At 44.5% G+C, this 17,125-nt stretch overlaps 1 protein-coding gene and 1 long non-coding RNA gene across 5 annotated transcripts in view; one reads left to right on the top strand and one right to left on the bottom strand.

Moving 5' to 3' along the window:
* Positions 1-7,931, top strand: part of AGBL2 (AGBL carboxypeptidase 2) — a 40,161-nt gene extending 32,230 nt beyond the window's left edge. For 3 of the 4 annotated variants that reach the window (XM_036105128.2, XM_078058010.1, XM_078058009.1), the window contains 5 exons: positions 400-466; positions 2,101-2,226; positions 2,697-2,804; positions 5,397-5,480; positions 7,212-7,931. In XM_036105128.2, coding sequence (XP_035961021.2) covers positions 400-466; positions 2,101-2,226; positions 2,697-2,804; positions 5,397-5,480; positions 7,212-7,385 — 559 coding nt within the window. In that variant the 3' untranslated portion in view covers positions 7,386-7,931. The remainder of the gene's footprint in view (positions 1-399; positions 467-2,100; positions 2,227-2,696; positions 2,805-5,396; positions 5,481-7,211) is intronic. The other variant, XM_036105130.2, reaches the window with a different exon arrangement.
* The window catches only part of LOC144379418 (uncharacterized), a 47,978-nt gene that overhangs the window by 28,451 nt on the left and 2,402 nt on the right, over positions 1-17,125 (bottom strand). The window lies entirely within an intron of this gene.

Below are 17,125 nucleotides of genomic sequence, written 5' to 3' on the forward strand. Positions count from 1 at the left end.
GACAGAAATGAATGAAACAAACCCTGCTTTCAAACAAATCACAGTCCCCTGGTCTTGTCCAGGGCTGCACACTAAGAATCTTCCAGCCTCTCACGGTCGCTGCCAAGGGCAGCTTGGCCCACCTGGCCAGTATTTATTTTGCCACATGGATTGCAAACTCCGTGGGGTCAGGGGCTCTGCCACGTTCATCCCTGTGCTTGATGCACTGCCTGGCGTGCAGTACATGTTCAGGATGAATGAATGAATGTGCTTGTCAAGAATTCTTAGTCATCGAAATGCAGGCACTGGGGGCAAGTAGCAGACTGGATATCCTAATCCCATGCTGCTGGTCTGGTAAATGTTCCCCTTCCTAGACATTAATAACAGCTGTTTCCCTTTCCTCTTTCCTTCTGGAAACAGCACCAGTGGTTCTGACAGTTCCCTCTCAGACGGTCTCCCTCTTCACCTACTGAACACAGCACATGAGGTAAGATGGTATAGACACTCACCCCCAGGAAGTAGCAGCCTTAAGGAAAATATGACCCTCCTGGATAATTTGGTGGAATGTTCCAGCTAAAATCTGTAGAAAAGGGGCGCTTGGGTGGCTCAGTCGTTAAGCATCTGCCTTTGGCTCAGGTCATGATCCCAGGGTCCTGGGATCAAGCCCTGCATCGGGCTCCCTGCTCAGTGACGAGCCTGCTTCTCCCTCTCCCTCTGCCTGCCGCTCCCCCTGCTTGTGCTCTCTCTCTCTGTCAAATGAATAAATACAATCTTTATTTTTTTTTACTTTTTTAAAGATTTTATTTATTTGAGAGAGAGAGAGCAAGCATGAGAGGGGAGAGGGGCAGAGAGAGAGAGGGAGAAGCAGACTCCCCTCTGAGCAAGGAACCTGACGCGGGGCTCAATCCCAGGACCCTGGGATCATGACCTGAGCCGAAGGCAGACGCTTAACCAACTGAGCTACCCAGGCACCCCAATAAATACAATCTTTAAAAAAAAGTGAAAACCGTCTTAAGAGATAGAGGTTGTTAAAAATGACCCATATTTATTTATTTATTTAAGACTTTATGTTTATACTTATGTCTCTACACCCAACATGGGGCTCAAAATCACAACCCCAAGATCAAGAATTGCATGCTGCACCAACTGAGCCATCCAGGCACCCTGACCCATACGTTTTTAAAAAGTATATTCATGTAGTCGTAGATAGTTTTATATTTCCATATATTAAGTATTTTTTTTGCCCCATCTTGTTCAGACTTTTTCTTATGTAGATGATATAAAAGCTTTAGAAACAACAAAATATTTGTTATAATTCATTATGCACATGATTTCCTAGTTGCATTAAGAAATATCTCCATTATAAGTTGAGCTTAAGGCTGTGCCAGGTGGAGCCAGCCAAATGAGATTGGACCGTATAAGTTTTTCAGCTGGATTTACATCGGTATAAGCTTCACCACACCATAGGTCCCTGGATAATTAGTCCTGAGCTTCATTTGCTTAATTATTAAAGCCACCTTGTGGTAATAGCCAAACTGAATCTTCTAAATTTTAAAAAAAATTTTTGTCTTTTTTTTGAGAGAGAGAGAGGGTGAGCGGGTTGGGGGGGTGAGGGGAGTGCCAGAGGGAGCGGGAGAGAGAGAATCTTAAGCAGGCTCCTCCACACCCAGCGCAGAGCCTAATAAGGGGTTCAGTCCCACAACCCTGAGATCATGACTAGAGCCAAAGGAGTCAGACGCTTAACTGACTGAACTACCTGGCACCCCAGCCAAACTGAATCTTTTAACCACATACCTAATGATCAGTATTATCTGTACCTGACATTATTGCCATGACTAATCTGGTTTTATATTTTGAAACACAGATACTTGGTTATTGGTATAGTTGCCCCTTTGGCAGTATACCTATAGTAGTGGGATTTGGGGATGTTAAATGGGGAGTGGATTCTGCTATGGAGGTACCTGAACTGTTTATTCCCCAAACCAGCAGGAGGTCAGCACCATGGGGCCCACGTACTGGGTTAGCCCTTGTGGCTTGAGTGTCCTGTGGAAAAGGGCTCCATGTGGGTGGGTGTACCTCTGGAATCCCCAATGACGACTTTCTCTGTGCTTTCTGGAATAGGTGAATCAAAAGACGAAGATGTATAAGAAGAAAAAAAAGAAGCCACTTCAGACGAGGAAACAGCGAAATGAACAGTATCAGAAAAATAATTTGATGAGGGAGTTAAAGTTAACGGAAGATGTCCCGGTAGGAAGGCTCTGGTCAAAGAGCATTCCATGGACAGAGCAGGACAAGGGGATAAAGTTTACTCTAAACCAGAAAGGGAATGGGGAATGGGGTAGAAGGAAGCTATTTTGAGTTCTTAGCTCTTCCATGAGTCCTCTGGACATCTCTGAGCAGATCTCAGCCTAGGCCCACCGATTCTGTTCTACACTCCGGCACGGGTTTTGATCATGGTGGTTACTAGAGAAGTGGTGGCTGGAGCCAGTCCAGGCTTGCTGGGTAGCTCAGGTGTCCGGCCTTGTCCAGTATAGGGATGCCAGGCTCCTTCCCAGTCTCCTCCCAGCTGTCATCCCCACTCCACGCCCCCTGCTTCCTAACGATGAAAATGCTTTCAGACGTGGAGATTTTACTGTTGAGTGAATTGGGTCAATTATGAGTAGAGTAATTGCAATGGATCAATTGAAAAATATTCTCTTTGCACTCAATCCTTCCAGGAAAGGGCAGGGTTTGCTTCTACTCTGCAAAAACAGCCTACCTTTCTCAGAAATTCAGAGAATGCCAGTTCTTCCACGATGCGAAATGACAAACCAAGGTTGAATGAGGTAGTAGTTTTGCTTGCCTTTTTTTTTTTTTTTTTTAACTCATTCATAGAAAATTTATCAGAACTTTTTTTGGGTAATATATTTAAAGTGTACAACATGGTATTTGATATATTTACACACAGTGAGAGGGTTCCCAGCACTGAGTTAATTAACACATTTACCACCTCAGGTAGTTACTTTTTTTTTCTTTAATAACTGAAAGTTTATACCCTTTTGCCATCTTCTCCTTATTTCCCCACGCCCCAGCAACCACCATTCTGCTCTCTGTATCTACGAATTTGATCTTTTTTTTAGGTTGCACACTTAAGTGATACCATGCAGTATTTGTCTTTCTCTCTTTGCCTCCTTTCACTCAGCATGATGCCCTCCGGGTTCATCCATGTTGTCACAAATGGCAAGATTTCCTTCTTTTTTAAGACTGAATAACATTATTTACAGATATTTTCTCTCATTCCATAGGTTTTCTTCTGATTTTGTTTTTTTGGGGGTAGGGTAAATTTTTTTAAGTAATCTCTACCCCCACCATGGGGCTTGAATTCACAGAGTCACGTGCTCTACCAACTGAGCCAGCCAGGTACCCCTGCCTTCTGATTTGATTAATGATTTCCTTTGCTGTGCAGAAGCTTTTTAGTTTGATCTAGTCCCACTTGTTTATTTTTGCTTTTGGTGTCAAATCCAAAAAATCATTGCCAAGACCAGTGTCAAGGAGCTTATCCCTTATGTTTTATTCTCGGAGTTTTATGGTTTCGGGTCTTAAGTTTAAGTTTTTAATCCATTTTGAGTTGACTTTAGTGTATGGTACAAGATGGGGTATGGTTTGCATGTGGATATCTAGTTTTTCTAATACCATTTATTGAAGAGACCATCTTTTCCCCATTGTATATGTTGACTCTTTTGTAAAAAAATTAATGGATCGTATATGCATGAGTTTATTTCTGAGCTCTCTATCCTGTTCCATCTTTGACTCTTTGTTGCAGATTCTCTGATTTTTCCAATTAATATGTCTCTTCCATAGGCCGAAGAATACAATAGGCCTCTATCTGTGTGACCCTCCTGTTGGTGCCACAGGGAGCAAGGGAACCTTAAAATTACTGGGGACATTGACAATATTTTGGATTAGACACTACTGAAGTCTGACAACCATTGATTTGTGATTTTACACCTAGAACATAAGAACAGGCTGCTGCATCATCTGTCCATCCTTGCATTCAACAAATCGAACTATGTAACCACTACATGCTACACCCTCTACTGCAAGCTGGGAATGCAACATTGAACAAAACACTGTCTCCGCCTTAGGGACCTTAGAGTCTACTGGGGATTTTAACAAGGAAGCAGGGAATTACATCAGAGAGTAGGATGAAGTAGGAGCACAGAGGAAAGGTGCCCAGTCGTTTGTTAGTACTTTGGAATTGGGTGGCTATAAAATCTTTGTTTGGTTGGGTTTTTTAAGATTTATTTATTTTAGATTAAGAGAGAGAGAGAGGCAAGGGGAGGTGCAGAGGGAGAGGGAGAGAGAGAATCTCAAACAGACCTCCTGCTGAGCACAGAGCCTGATGTGGGGCTTGATCTCACAACCCTGAGGTCGTGACCTGAGCTGAAATCAAGAGTTGGATGCTCAACCGACTGAGCCACCCAGGTGCCCCTTTGGGTTTTTTATGTATAAAAATAAGTTTTGGTGGGGCATCTGGCTGGCTCAGTCAGAAGAGCATGCCACTCTTGATCTCGGGGTCATGAGTTCAAGCCCCACACTGGGTGTAGAGATTACTAAAAATAAAAAGTAAACTTAAAAAATTCTAAAAATAGGGGTGCCTGGGTGGCTCAGTCATTAAGCATCTGCCTTCGGCTCAGGTCATGATCCCAGGGTCCTGGGATCGAGCCCCGCATCGGGGTCCCTGCTCGGCGGGAAGCCTGCTTCTCCCTCTCCCTCTCCCCCCTGCTTGTGTTCCCTCTCTCGCTGTGTCTCTGTCAAATAAATAAATAAAATCTTAAAAAAAAAAAAAAATTCTAAAAATAAGTTTTGTATCTTAAAAATAAGATATAAATATCTTAAAAATAAGTATCTTAAATATAAGATAACTCTTAGTGGATAGGGTGCGTAATAGGCCCTTCTCATGCAGAATGCTACCCTGTGGTTAGCAGTGATATAATGCGGTCCCACTGTGTTACACTGAAGAACCCCCGCAGAGCACGGCCCACACTGAGCGTCATTTGGGGTCTAGTGTGATGGCGGCCAGAGCACAGCTTTCAAGTCTGTCTTGAGTTCAAATTCCAGCCTCACTATCATTTTTCATGAGTTACTTAACCACTCTGGGACTCAGTTTCTGGGTAATAATACATGCATCATAAACATTGTTGAGAAAATTAGATGTGAAACTGTAAAGTGCCTGGCGTATGGTAGGCACTCCATGAATATTAGTTTCCTTCTTTTCTTCAAATTATTATTCATATGTGGCTTGCCTCTCTTTCCGTGTTACAGTACCGTAATGACTTAACATGCAGGAATAAAAAACACTCAGGGTCTGTTCTGTGTAATCACACTTGTGCAAGTGGGAGCTTTAGTGAGAACGTGTTCATTTATCTCCGTCACAGCTACGTGGGAGAGACAAGGGCACCTCCCTGGACCCATCAAAAATGGCCTCCTTGATCCTGACGAAGAATAAAGAGAGAATGCAGGTATTTCACCTACGATGTATATACATGTATGCCAGCAACTAATTTGATTTGGCTTTCAAGGGTATGACGTGATCTGGAGGGGTAGTGATCCACAGTCCACAGTTTCACCTTCTAGGATTTGCTCCGCTTAGGAGAACACCTAAGCCACCTGACCACCAAGGGACACAGCCCCACAGGGTGCCGCAGGATGGGAGGAATCCCACCTCAAGCAAAAAGCTTACCCTGGAGAATTTAGTTTCATTTTAGCAAACATTTGTTAGGCGGCTGTTATTTTGTAAGTCTGTGGCAGCAGCTGAGGTAACAGTGATAGTGAATAATGCAGCGGTTCTCAACCCTCAGAAATGTTAACAACAAACTGGGGTGCCGCCATCAGTCGTGAGGTACCTCACGTCCAGAGGTCCCAGAGATCATTCAATACCAATGTTTGTGAATGGTTTGCTTCTTTAAAAGAGTAAGTTAGAATGAGTTAGTATTTATCCCTCTAATAACATCTCTCTTGCTCATTTGCATTTGCATTTTCTTTCCTGAGAAGGAGGAAAAAGAGGTGGAGAAACAGCTAGTAAGCTGTCGAGTCAGCCCCGGGGAGTCTATGGGAGGGTGCCACTCACATGCGCCCAGGACGAACAAAGATTAAGAACCACTGGACTAACATGGGTATACTAGAGAGAGAATGGACAGTTCTCCCAAGGGGAGGACCCTGCTGTTTTCCCAAGGCTGTTGTTCGGGACTTCTCAGATCAGTGCTCCCATTTACCCATCCGTGTCTTATGGAGACCCTACAAGACGCGGGGCCCCTTGAGGACTGTAAGACATGATCCCTCCCTTAAGGCAGCAATCCTCTAGGAGGGGTGGCAAGATAGAGTCCACTCACCATGACATCACAGAGCCTGGAGAGCAGTGGGAAGACAGGTGTAGGTAAATTCAAAGAGGATTTCTGTCCTGACAGGCAGGTGAGCCATGAGCTGCCCCCTCTCCTCGGAGGTATTCACTGCAGGACGTCCCCAGTTTGCTCAAGCCACATCCCACAGTTGGAACCTCTTAGGCTGCAACATGTAACCAGGGATTCAGTTAAACCCGATATAGCAGGTGAATGCCATCCAGGCTTTTACCTTTGCCTCCATTTTCTTCCTCCTCTTCTTCTTCTTCTTCTTTTTTTTTTAAATATTTTATTTATTTGTTTAAGAGAGAGAGAGAGAGAGAGAGCACGAGCAGGGGGAGGGGCAGAGAGAGAAGCAGACTCCCGCTGAGCAGGGAACCTGACACGGGGCTCGATCCCAGGATCCCAGAACCATGACCTGAGCCAAAGGCAGACGAAGGCAGATGCTTAACCAACTGAGCTAGCCAGGCGCCCCCACCTCCATTTTCTGGCGGAACATTTCTCTAGCAGAGACATAGGCATTTAACTCACAGACATAGATAAGCAGAGTCACAAACAGTGGGGCAGTCTCCTATCTTGTAGATTAAGTTCTCTTTGTGTAATGTCTCTAGAGAGTTTATGAAATGCAGTGGTTGAACTCAGGGCCATTAAGGACCCTTCTTCATCTCTCTGAAGGCCTAGGGCAAATGCTTGATTCACCTCTGCCCTGGAACCACATCAACTACTTTGTACTTTGGTATTTGGGGGGAAATGCAAATACTTCTCACTAACTCCTTTTAAAACCAACCCCAACCCTAACTATAACTTTAGAAATCTCAACCTAAAGTGATTCAACTTTTTATCTTGTTTGCACAGACAGAGAAGCCAGGATTTACAGTGTCATGCTCTCCAAAGAGAAGCACAAATCCCAGCCAAGAGCCGGTTCCAGATATGAAGCCAAACTGGTCCAGGCACAGATATCCTGCCACAAAGAGAGGCCGCGCCACCATGACGGTGTACCCATCCTTGCACATATACACATATCCATAGGCTGCCGTGTTTTGGGTCAGACACGTTCTGTAATGAGGGGAGTTGTATGATCGGGAGCTTCGTGCACTTGCGGTATACTGTGTCGTGTGCTCATCATGCACTGACCTTACACCAGGGGCTCACATTGCAGGCAAGCCCTCACGATACATACCTCATGAATTAGATTACTTTTTTTCATAAAGTAAAATTTTATTATGATGTATAGAAAAGCTTCCTTTGTCAGAAATTGAAGTGTGTGCTCATGAACCTACAGCCCAGATATACATTTTAACCAGTAGACATTCTCTCTAAAATTATGTGCAAATCAATTTTAAGAGTTCAAATTCTATTTTAAACATATTCTGGGAGTGTGCTTTGTTCAAAAAAAGTCTTCCGTCAAAGCTTTCTAGCAATGAATGGTCAATGATTTATCAGGTTTGCTCATGCTAAGGTGTTACCACATAGAGAAAACAATTCATGTATTAGCCAGAGTTCAGTATGACATATATCATGTTCAACACGGTTACGTACATTTTTTAACCCACTGATTAAAATTCTTTCTCTCTAGCCAGTTGTTTCCTTTGATCGGTTAACTGCGTCACCTTACGCGAACAGGTGTTTTATGTTTTTAGCTTTCTCTCGCGCGGCAAGCACCGCCTGCCAACTGCAGCCTGTCATGTCCACACGCTGGGGTCGTGCTGAAGAAGGGTCACTTGAGTTCATGCCAGGCCTCCTGTTTTTACTTTCCCCTCTTCCTATCACATCGGATTGAAAGTTTCCCGGTGTATTTTTCACTATCACTTGTAAACTCCGTCAGCCACCACCATGACCTGGATGACTAATGATTAGAACCACATGGCAACACAAATTTTAGTACAAATCCAGTGTCTGTGCTTTTTTTTAAATATTTGATTGATTTATTTGACACAGAGAGATCACAAGGGGAGGGGCAGGGCAGAGGGAGAGGGAGAAGCAGGCTCCTGGCCAAGCAGGGAGCCTGATGCGGGGCTCGATCCCAGGACCCGAAAGCAGATGCTTAACCGACTGAGCCACTTAGGTGCCCCTCATTGTGCTATTGGTAGGAGGCTGAGAGGGGTGCCTCTAGCTGGAAACTTTAAAATGACTAAGATAACTGATTCTGTGTGGACATAACAAATCTGCTGCAGGACAAACAACCCAAAGCATCTTGATCACTAAGAGTGAATCGTGAGAATGGAATCAGGGAAAAGTGGAAAAAAGCATCTTAGTCAGGTCAGAGGCCAAGATCAACTTGACATTCAACAGCTGTCGACAAAGGTTAGGGTCGGGGGGCAGTGCCAGGCAGGCTCAGTCGGTAGAGCATGCGACCCTTGACCTCAGCGTCCTGAGTTTGAGCCCCACGTTGGGCATAGAGATTACTTAAAATATACACATATTACTTACAATATATACATATTTTTTAAAGGGAAAAATAATGCATTTCTTTTTTTTTTTTTAAGATGTTATTTATTTATTTAACAGAGAGAGACACAGCGAGAGAGGGAACACAAGCAGGGGGAGTGGGAGAGGCAGAAGCAGGCTTCCCGCGGAGCAGGGAGCCCGATGTGGGGCTCGATCCCAGGACCCTGGGATCATGACCTGAGCCGAAGGCAGACGCTTAACGATTGAGCCACCCAGGCGCCCCAAAACAATGTATTTCATACTCTGTTTTCTTTATAAATCAAATGCATAGTCACTGATAGCATTTTTTAAGATTCAAGATGGATTTCAGGTGAGCATATTTTCTTTAGCAGTCTTACTTTTGGGACCACGTGGTCACAACTGAGGTCCTCAGTCCTCAACTGCTCTCAGTGGAGAGCACCTCCACTGTCTTTGGAGAAGTGACAACACCTCTTGAAAGTGGCAGAGGGGCGCCTGGGTGGCTCAGTCGTTAAGCGTCTGCCTTCGGCTCAGGTCATGATCCCAGGGTCCTGGGATCGAGCCCCGCATCGGGCTCCCTGCTCCGCGGGAAGCCTGCTTCTCCCTCTCCCACTCCCCCTGCTTGTGTTCCCTCTCTCACTGTGTCTCTCTCTGTCAAATAAATAAATAAAAATCTAAAAAAAAAAAAAAAGAAAAGAAAGTGGCAGAAACACGTCCAAACAGGTAAGGTGAGGACAGTAAGCATTCCCCTTAAGTTTCTGATGGAACATTAGATATAGGAACTCTGTATGGACATAGAGGCTCCTTGAAAAAAAAAAATAGAGGTTGTTTTTTGTTTCGGTCATTAAAAAGGTGCAAGGATTTTGGAGATCTCCTAGTACCTAGCCACTCGGATTCTACCGGTGATCTCTGGTTTAGTTATGTTGTCACCAGTGTTGATCCCAGCTTTCAGCAAAAATGCCACACAAAAGGCTCTGCTTTACAGAAATAGAACTGCTACTTCTGGTTTTCCAGGCTGTTCTCAGACTAGTTCTGCTTTCATTACCTAGAATAGCAGAGATGTTTCCAGAGCTCAGAGACATGGCACCTTTTGCACAGGATGCCTTTGACACCACAAGCTTACTCTGTCCTTTAAACTACAAAGGCAAACTGTAAGGCATGGCTAGGTTTAGCTGAGCTACATTCCATCAGAGACCTTTCTATTTCTTAGTGGAATATTCCTGGGGAAGATAAGCCCGCCTCTGTTAATGCTTGCTGAGGCCCAGCATCTCTGTCCCCTTTTCCTCACCCTGATGCTGCCTGATCAAATAAAAGGAAGCTCCGAATTAATTTTCGCCTTTAAGTGGGTTCCAACTTAACTTTGTGCAGCTCATGGTCTTCGAGAAACAAGCTTCCTTGTGAAACTGGGTTGAGAAAAGCATTGTTTTAATTAGTACATCTACAGACAAAGCTCTGGTGACAAAGCATACACCACATGTCCAGAGCAGTGCTTGCTTTAGTAAGAGTCAAAAGAAAGGAAGATCCCCAAGAATATAGAATGAAAGAACGCTACTAGGAAATTCGGACTCCCTGGGATCCTTCTTCCCTAAGATAGGCGCTCTTCCCACCGATTCATCCATCAAAAAAGAATGCACCGAGCAGTGACCGACACGTGGGAACGCCATTCCTGCCCCTGTGCTTCAAACCCAGGTAGGAAACCAAGACTCGCTCTGCGCTACAACAAACCAGTCAGGAAGACATTCTGCTAGCTTCAGAACGTGGTGGTGGGTTCAAGAGAGCCACCAACTTAAATTTAAAGCCCCTGGGTCTGAACCCCACCCAGGCTGGTGGGGGAGGAGGTGTGGACCTCTTTCCTGCCCTTAAAGTGAAGCGACTGTCCTGGTAAAATAATCTCCAAGGTCTCTTCATTTTTACAAAATCACGTTTATTTGAACACTTCTCACAGCTGTTGATCAGACACTATTGTGCCCGAGACAGCCTCCCTCCTCAGCCCGGGCCAGGGTGGTCTTCTCTCTCAGCCTCTGCTCCTTGGGGAAACAAAGGTTCTTCGGTTGCTCGAAGTCCAGCCCCTTCCATCTTGCCTCCAGCCAGATTTGGTCCAAGCCATCTCTCCTCCCAGTCCCCTGAACTGGCTACTCCTAGACCGTGGGATTCAGTGACCAGCAATTACTTCAATAAACCCCTTCGCAGCCCAGCCCACGTCCCAGTGACTCTTTCTCCCTCTTGGCTTCACTTCCTCCCCCATTCAGCCCAGACTGCAGGGCACATATGTCAACCACTCTCTTGCCAGCACCCCGGAGTCCTCGCTCTCTGTCCTTCTGCCACATCCACCTGGTAGTTCCCCAATGTTGGATCAGTCTAGCCATCCCAACCATCTGTCTTCTCTACTCCTACACCCAGGCTGTCAAGATGGCTGCAGGAAAACATGCCCTCAAGTGAACTGGGGCCACTGCTCATGGATCCCCTCCAGCCTCTGAAATTAACTTCCTGCTTCTGAAACTGAAGTTCCCTCAGCCTCCCCCTTGCAGGGCTATTTCACACCCCCTGCATTTCCTCAAGGGCTCTGCCCCTCCTTATTACCATCACCCTGCCAGCTAACAACCTTGCTAGGAGGTGGTGGTGAAGAAGGTGCTGGTGGGGCGCCGGTGGGGTGGGGTAGGAACAGAAATTCAACCAAGTTCTGAACTATCCACTCAAATTGCTTGTTAGTTGAAAGGGAAAAGATACTATGAAATGGAGAAATTGAATGCACTTTGACAGAGTGACCACTGAGGGGCAGAAAGACATCAAGTGCCTTCTGATGTGATGCCTGAGAAGGATGTGTCACTTATGTAGTGTTCTGGTCAGAAATGCATACACTGAATCTGATCAGGAAGAAACATAAGGCAAAGCCAAAATAAGGAACATTCTACCAGAAATTAGGATGTAGACTCTGGCATCGGAATTCCTGGGCTCAAATGCTAGCTCCACTAGCTCTGTGACCGTAGGAAAGTTACCCTCACAGACTCCATCTCCTCATCTGTAATCAGGATCACTAGCAGAACCCACCTTTCAGGGGAGTTGGGAGGACGGGATGGGAAAATGCGCACAATGCAGAGTGCCCTACATACAGAACGCACTGGGGAATGGTTAGCGCCACCCTGGCTTCCTTCCCTTTGTTCTCAGAGAAAAAAAGTGCCCAGCTAGGGTTTAAGGCTAATTTTCAATTCCATCTCCCCCCATTATCTTCTCAAACTTTCTGCATTGCTTTATCCCTTCTTCCATTTGTCTCCCTCTTTACCAGCAACTTCCCTGTAGCCTAAAAACATACCAAGCCTCTACCATCTTTCAAGAAAACATAAAATCTTCGACCATTCCTTACCATCTCCACTGCCTCCCACCCAAAGCTCTCCCCTCCCTTCATAAAAACCACCACTGATTAGAGGTCTGCTATGCCCCAGGAACTTTACCCTACATGGCAGAGAGCCAGGATACGCATTTCACAGATGAGAAAATTTGGGCTGAGAGAGGATTTGAACCTAGATCTGCCTCATACTAGAACTGTCCAGTTAGGTGGCCATGGAGCACTTGAAATGGGACTGGTCCAAACTGAGATGTGCGGTAGATGTAAATACATACCATATTTCAAAGACTTTGTACAAGACAAAAAACACTGTAAAAGATTTCATTGATATTTTTATATTGATTACGTGTTGAAATAATTTGGGGGTATTTCAGGTGAAATAAAATATATTAATAAAATTAACTTTGGGGGCTCCCGGGTGGCTCAGTCGGTTAAGTGTCTGCCTTCAGTTCAGGTCATGATATTGGGGTCCTGGAATCGAGCCCCATGTTGGGCTCCCTGCTCAGCGGGGAGTCTGCCTCTCCCTGGCACCATCAGGGATCCGGGCCTTACTGTCTTCCAGCTCTGCCACCTTTGGTGCCAACTTGGTCCAACTTTGTTGGCTGCATAGCGGTAGCAGATCCAGGCAGAGCACCACATTTAACAATGCCCAGCACTAGAGAACATTCTTTTTCTTCTTTTTAATAACCTCTTTCGTTTGGAACAATTTTTGATGTATAGAAAAGCCACAGGGGCACGTGGCTGGCTCAGTCGGTGGAGCAGGCGACTCTAGATCTCGGAGTTGTGAGTTTGAGCCCCATGTTGGGTGTAGAGATTACTTAAAAATAAATCCTTCTTTTAAAAAAAAGATTTGATTTATTTATTTGAGAGAAAGAGTGAGAGATCACGAGCAGGAGGGAGGAGTAGAGAAAGAAGCAGACTCCCCGCTGAGCAGAGAGCCCGATGAAGCACCCGATCCCGGGACCCTGAGATCATAACCTGAGCCGAAGGCAGCCGCTTAACCGACTGAGCCACCCTGGTACCCTTAAAATTAAACTCTTAAAAAAAAAAAAAAGTCACAAAGATAATAGAGTTCCCATATACCCCTCACTCTTCAGTTTCCCCTAATATCATCATCTCCCATTACTGTGGCCCATTTGTCAAAATCAGGAAAACATCAGTACATTACTATTAACTAAACTCCAGACTTTGTTCAGACTTCACCACTTTTTCCTTTAAAGTCCTTTTTCTTGGGGCGCCTGGGTGGCTCAGTCATTAAGCATCTGCCTTCGGCTGAGGTCATGATCCCAGGGTCCTGGGATCAAGCCCCGCATCGGGCTCCCTGCTCAGCAGGAAGCCTGCTTCTCCTTCTCCCACTCCCCCTGCTTGTGTTCCCTCTCTCGCTGTCTCTCTCTCTCTGTTAAGTAAATAAATAAAATCTTGAAAAAAAATAAAATAAAATAAAACAGAAGTGATGAATACTTTCTTAACATGATAAAACATAACTATTTTCAATTCAAAAACTACCATCATGTTCACTGGGAAGCACGAGAAGTATTCTCATTAAAGTCAGAAACACAAGATGTCCACTGTTACCATTATTACTTAATATCATTCTGGAGTTAATATCCAATTTAATTAAACAAATAAGCTAAAGAAATAAGTATTTATTTCTAAAAAAGGGGGTAATAGTAAAATTAATATTTGCAGATGATATAATTTAATACTTGGAAAACCCATGAGAATCAACTGAAAAACAATTACAAACAAAAAGAATTCAGCGATTCACCTATGTGCAACGTTTATATACCAAAAAATTACTTTCATATATATAAGCAGCCAATTAGGAAATACAATGGAGGGGTGCCTGGGTGCTCAGTCATTAAGCGTCTGCCTTCGGCTCAAGTCATGATCCCAGGGTCCTAGGATGGAGCCCCACATCGGGCTCCCTGCTCAGCGGGGAGCCTGCTTCTCCCTCTCCCACTTCCCCTGCTTGTGTTTCCTCTCTCGCTGTGTCTCTCTCTGTCCAATAAATAAATAAAATTAAAAAAAAAAAAGGAAATACAGTGGAGTAAAAGACCCCATTTACAATAGCCATCTAAAACAATGTGACACTTAGGGGGCCTGGGTGGCTCAGTCGGTTGAGCATCTAATTCTTGGTTTCGGCTCAGGTCATGGTTTCCCGGTCAGGTTGTGGGATCAAGCCCCAGGTCTGGCTCCGTGCTCAGCACAGAATGTGCTTGAGAGATTCTCTCTCTCTCCCTCCCCCTCTATCCCTCCCCAGTGCTCATGGGCACTCGCTCTTTCTCTCTCAAATAAATAAATAAAATCCAAAAAAATGTGACACTTAACCAGAATGTGAAATCAGAAATGTGAAATGTCCAAAAGAAGAAAAAAGTTAAATGCCAGGAACACAAAAGTGTTGACATATGGAAATATTCTTGTATGTAAGACTAAATGTCATGAATATGTCAATTCTCTTTAACTTCAAATGCTAATTTCATGTGAATTTAAATTTCAAGCAAAAATACTAATTAAAAAATTTGTTAGGGCAAGCTTATTTTGAAGTTCAAGTGAAAAAACTGAAAAAGCTGGAAAATTCTGGAAGCAAAGAATAATGAGAGACTGGCCCTACCAGATATGAAACCATAGCCTCCAATATTTAAAACAGTTTGGTATTAGGTTATAAATAGATAGATAGATCAATGAATCAGAAAGTCCAACAATAAGAAACAAAGAAGTGCAATGAAGAGAAAAGAGTTACAACCATAAGAAGGAAAGGAAGGAAGGAAGGGAGGGAGGGAGGGAGGGAGGGAGGAAGGGGAGGGGAGGGGAGGGGAGGGGAGGGGAGGGAAAGAAAGCCCAGCAATAGAACACAGTGCATTAAAAATTGTATATAATTAAGGGCCACTTCAAATCAGTAAGGAAGAATTCTTCATTAGAGTTTTTGGTAGCAGGGCGCCTGGGTGGCTCCGTCCTTAAGCGTCTGCCTTCGGCTCAGGTCATGATCCCAGAGTCCTGGGATCGAGCCCTGCATTGGGCTCTCTGCTCGGCGGGAGGCCTGCTTCTCCCTCTCCCACTCCCCCTGCCTGTGTTCCCTCTCTCACTGTGTCTCTCTCTGTCAAATAAATAAATAAAATCTTAAAAAAAAAAAAAAAGAGTTTTCGGTAGGGATGCCTGAGTGGCTCAGTTGGCTGAGTGTCCAACTCTTGATCTCAGCTCAGGTCTTGATCTCAGGATCATGAGTTCAAGCCCCGCACTGGGCTCTACACTGGGCATGGAGCCTACTTAAAATAAATTAAAAAAAAATCAAGTTTTGGGAACATGTATATAGATATTTGGGGAGAAAATCAATATACCAAAATAAATTGCAGGTGAATCCAAAGTTTAGATATATAAAGTAAACCCATATAATACTTGGATAAACTATTAAAGAATTTAAAATATATAGAGAAGTCTATAAATATATGAGGGCTCTAAAAAGGATGTTTGAAACAAAATATGCTTAATTTTCAAATTGTGCATTCTTATGGTGTGTGTGTATGATTGTGTTCTTGTCATTGTTAAGATTAGGTACACTGACACCAGGGCATTTCAATCGCAGCACTATAGACATCTGGGTCAAATGATTCTTTGTTGGGGTGCCCGAGGGCTCCGTCGGTTAAGTGTCTGACTCTTGATCTCAGCTCAGGTCTTGATCTCAGGGTTATAAGTTCAAGTCCCATGTTGGGCTCCATGCTGGGCATGAAGCCTACTTCAGAAAAATTTTTTTCAGGGGTGCCTGGGTAGCTCAGTCATTGGGCATCTGCCTTCAGCTCAGGTCATGATCCCGGGGTCCTGGGATCAAGCCCCGCATCGGGCTCTCTGCTCCATGGGAGGCCTGTTTCTCCCTCTCCCACTCCCCCTGCTTGTGTTCTCTCCCTCGCTGTGTCTCTCTCTGTCACGTAAAAAAATAAAATTAAAAAAAAATTTTTTTTTCAATAATAATTCTTAGTTGTAGTAAAAGGGGCTTTACAGACATATTAAATTACTGATCTTGAGACAAAAAGATTAACCTGGGTTACCCGAGTGAGTCCTAAAACACCAGGGTCCTTATAAAAAGGAGGCAGGAAGATCAGTCAGAAGAAGGAGCTGTGATGAAAAAGAGGTCGGATCGATGGAGGAAGGGGCCATGAGCCAAGGAATACAGGCAGCCTCTAGAAGCTGGAAAAGGCAAAGAAACAGATTCTCCCCTGGAGCCTCTAGAAGCAATACAGCCTTGGCAACAGCCTGATTTTAGCCCTGTAAGACTTATTTCAGACTTCTGACCTCCAGAACTGGAAGATAATAAATTTGTGTCATTTCAAGCCACTAAGTTTGTGATAATATAACAGCAATAAGAAACTAATACAGCACCAGTACATTACATAATAACTCTCATAGCAGTGTTGTGGTAAGAAATATGATACTGCTTCCCCTGCCCAGGGGTCATTTGCCCTTTCTGCCCCTCAACCTGCCCCCGGGGCCCAACAAGGTGTCACCACTTTTTCAGCCTCTCTCACGACTCCATTTGCCTTTCCTTTGATTTCAGCACCTCAATTTCCCTCCCTCTCAACCCTTCCCCCCGGCCGCCCCCACTCATGTGCGCTCGCTCTTTCTCTCTCAAATAAATAAATAAACTCCAAGAAAGGGTGACACTTAACCAGAATGTGGGGGGAGGGAGAGAGAGACTCTCTCAAGCACACTCTGTGCTGAGCACAGAGCCAGACCCGGGGCTTGATCCCATGACCTGGAAACCATGACCTGAGCCGAAACCAAGAATTGGATGCTCAACCAACTGAGCCACCCAGACCTTCCAAGTGTCACATTGTTTTAGATGGCTATTATAAACAGGGTCTTTTACTCCACTGTATTTCCTAATTGGCTGCTTATATATATGAAAGATTTTAATTTGGGGGTATATAAACATTGTACATAGCTGAAGACAGACTTAACCAAATAACCCAGGCGCCCCTAAAGATTTTATTGTTAAGTAATCTCTACTCCCAATGTGGGGCTCAAA

This window comes from Halichoerus grypus, chromosome 11 (assembly GCF_964656455.1).
Source record: "Halichoerus grypus chromosome 11, mHalGry1.hap1.1, whole genome shotgun sequence".
Lineage (NCBI taxonomy): Eukaryota > Metazoa > Chordata > Mammalia > Carnivora > Phocidae > Halichoerus > Halichoerus grypus.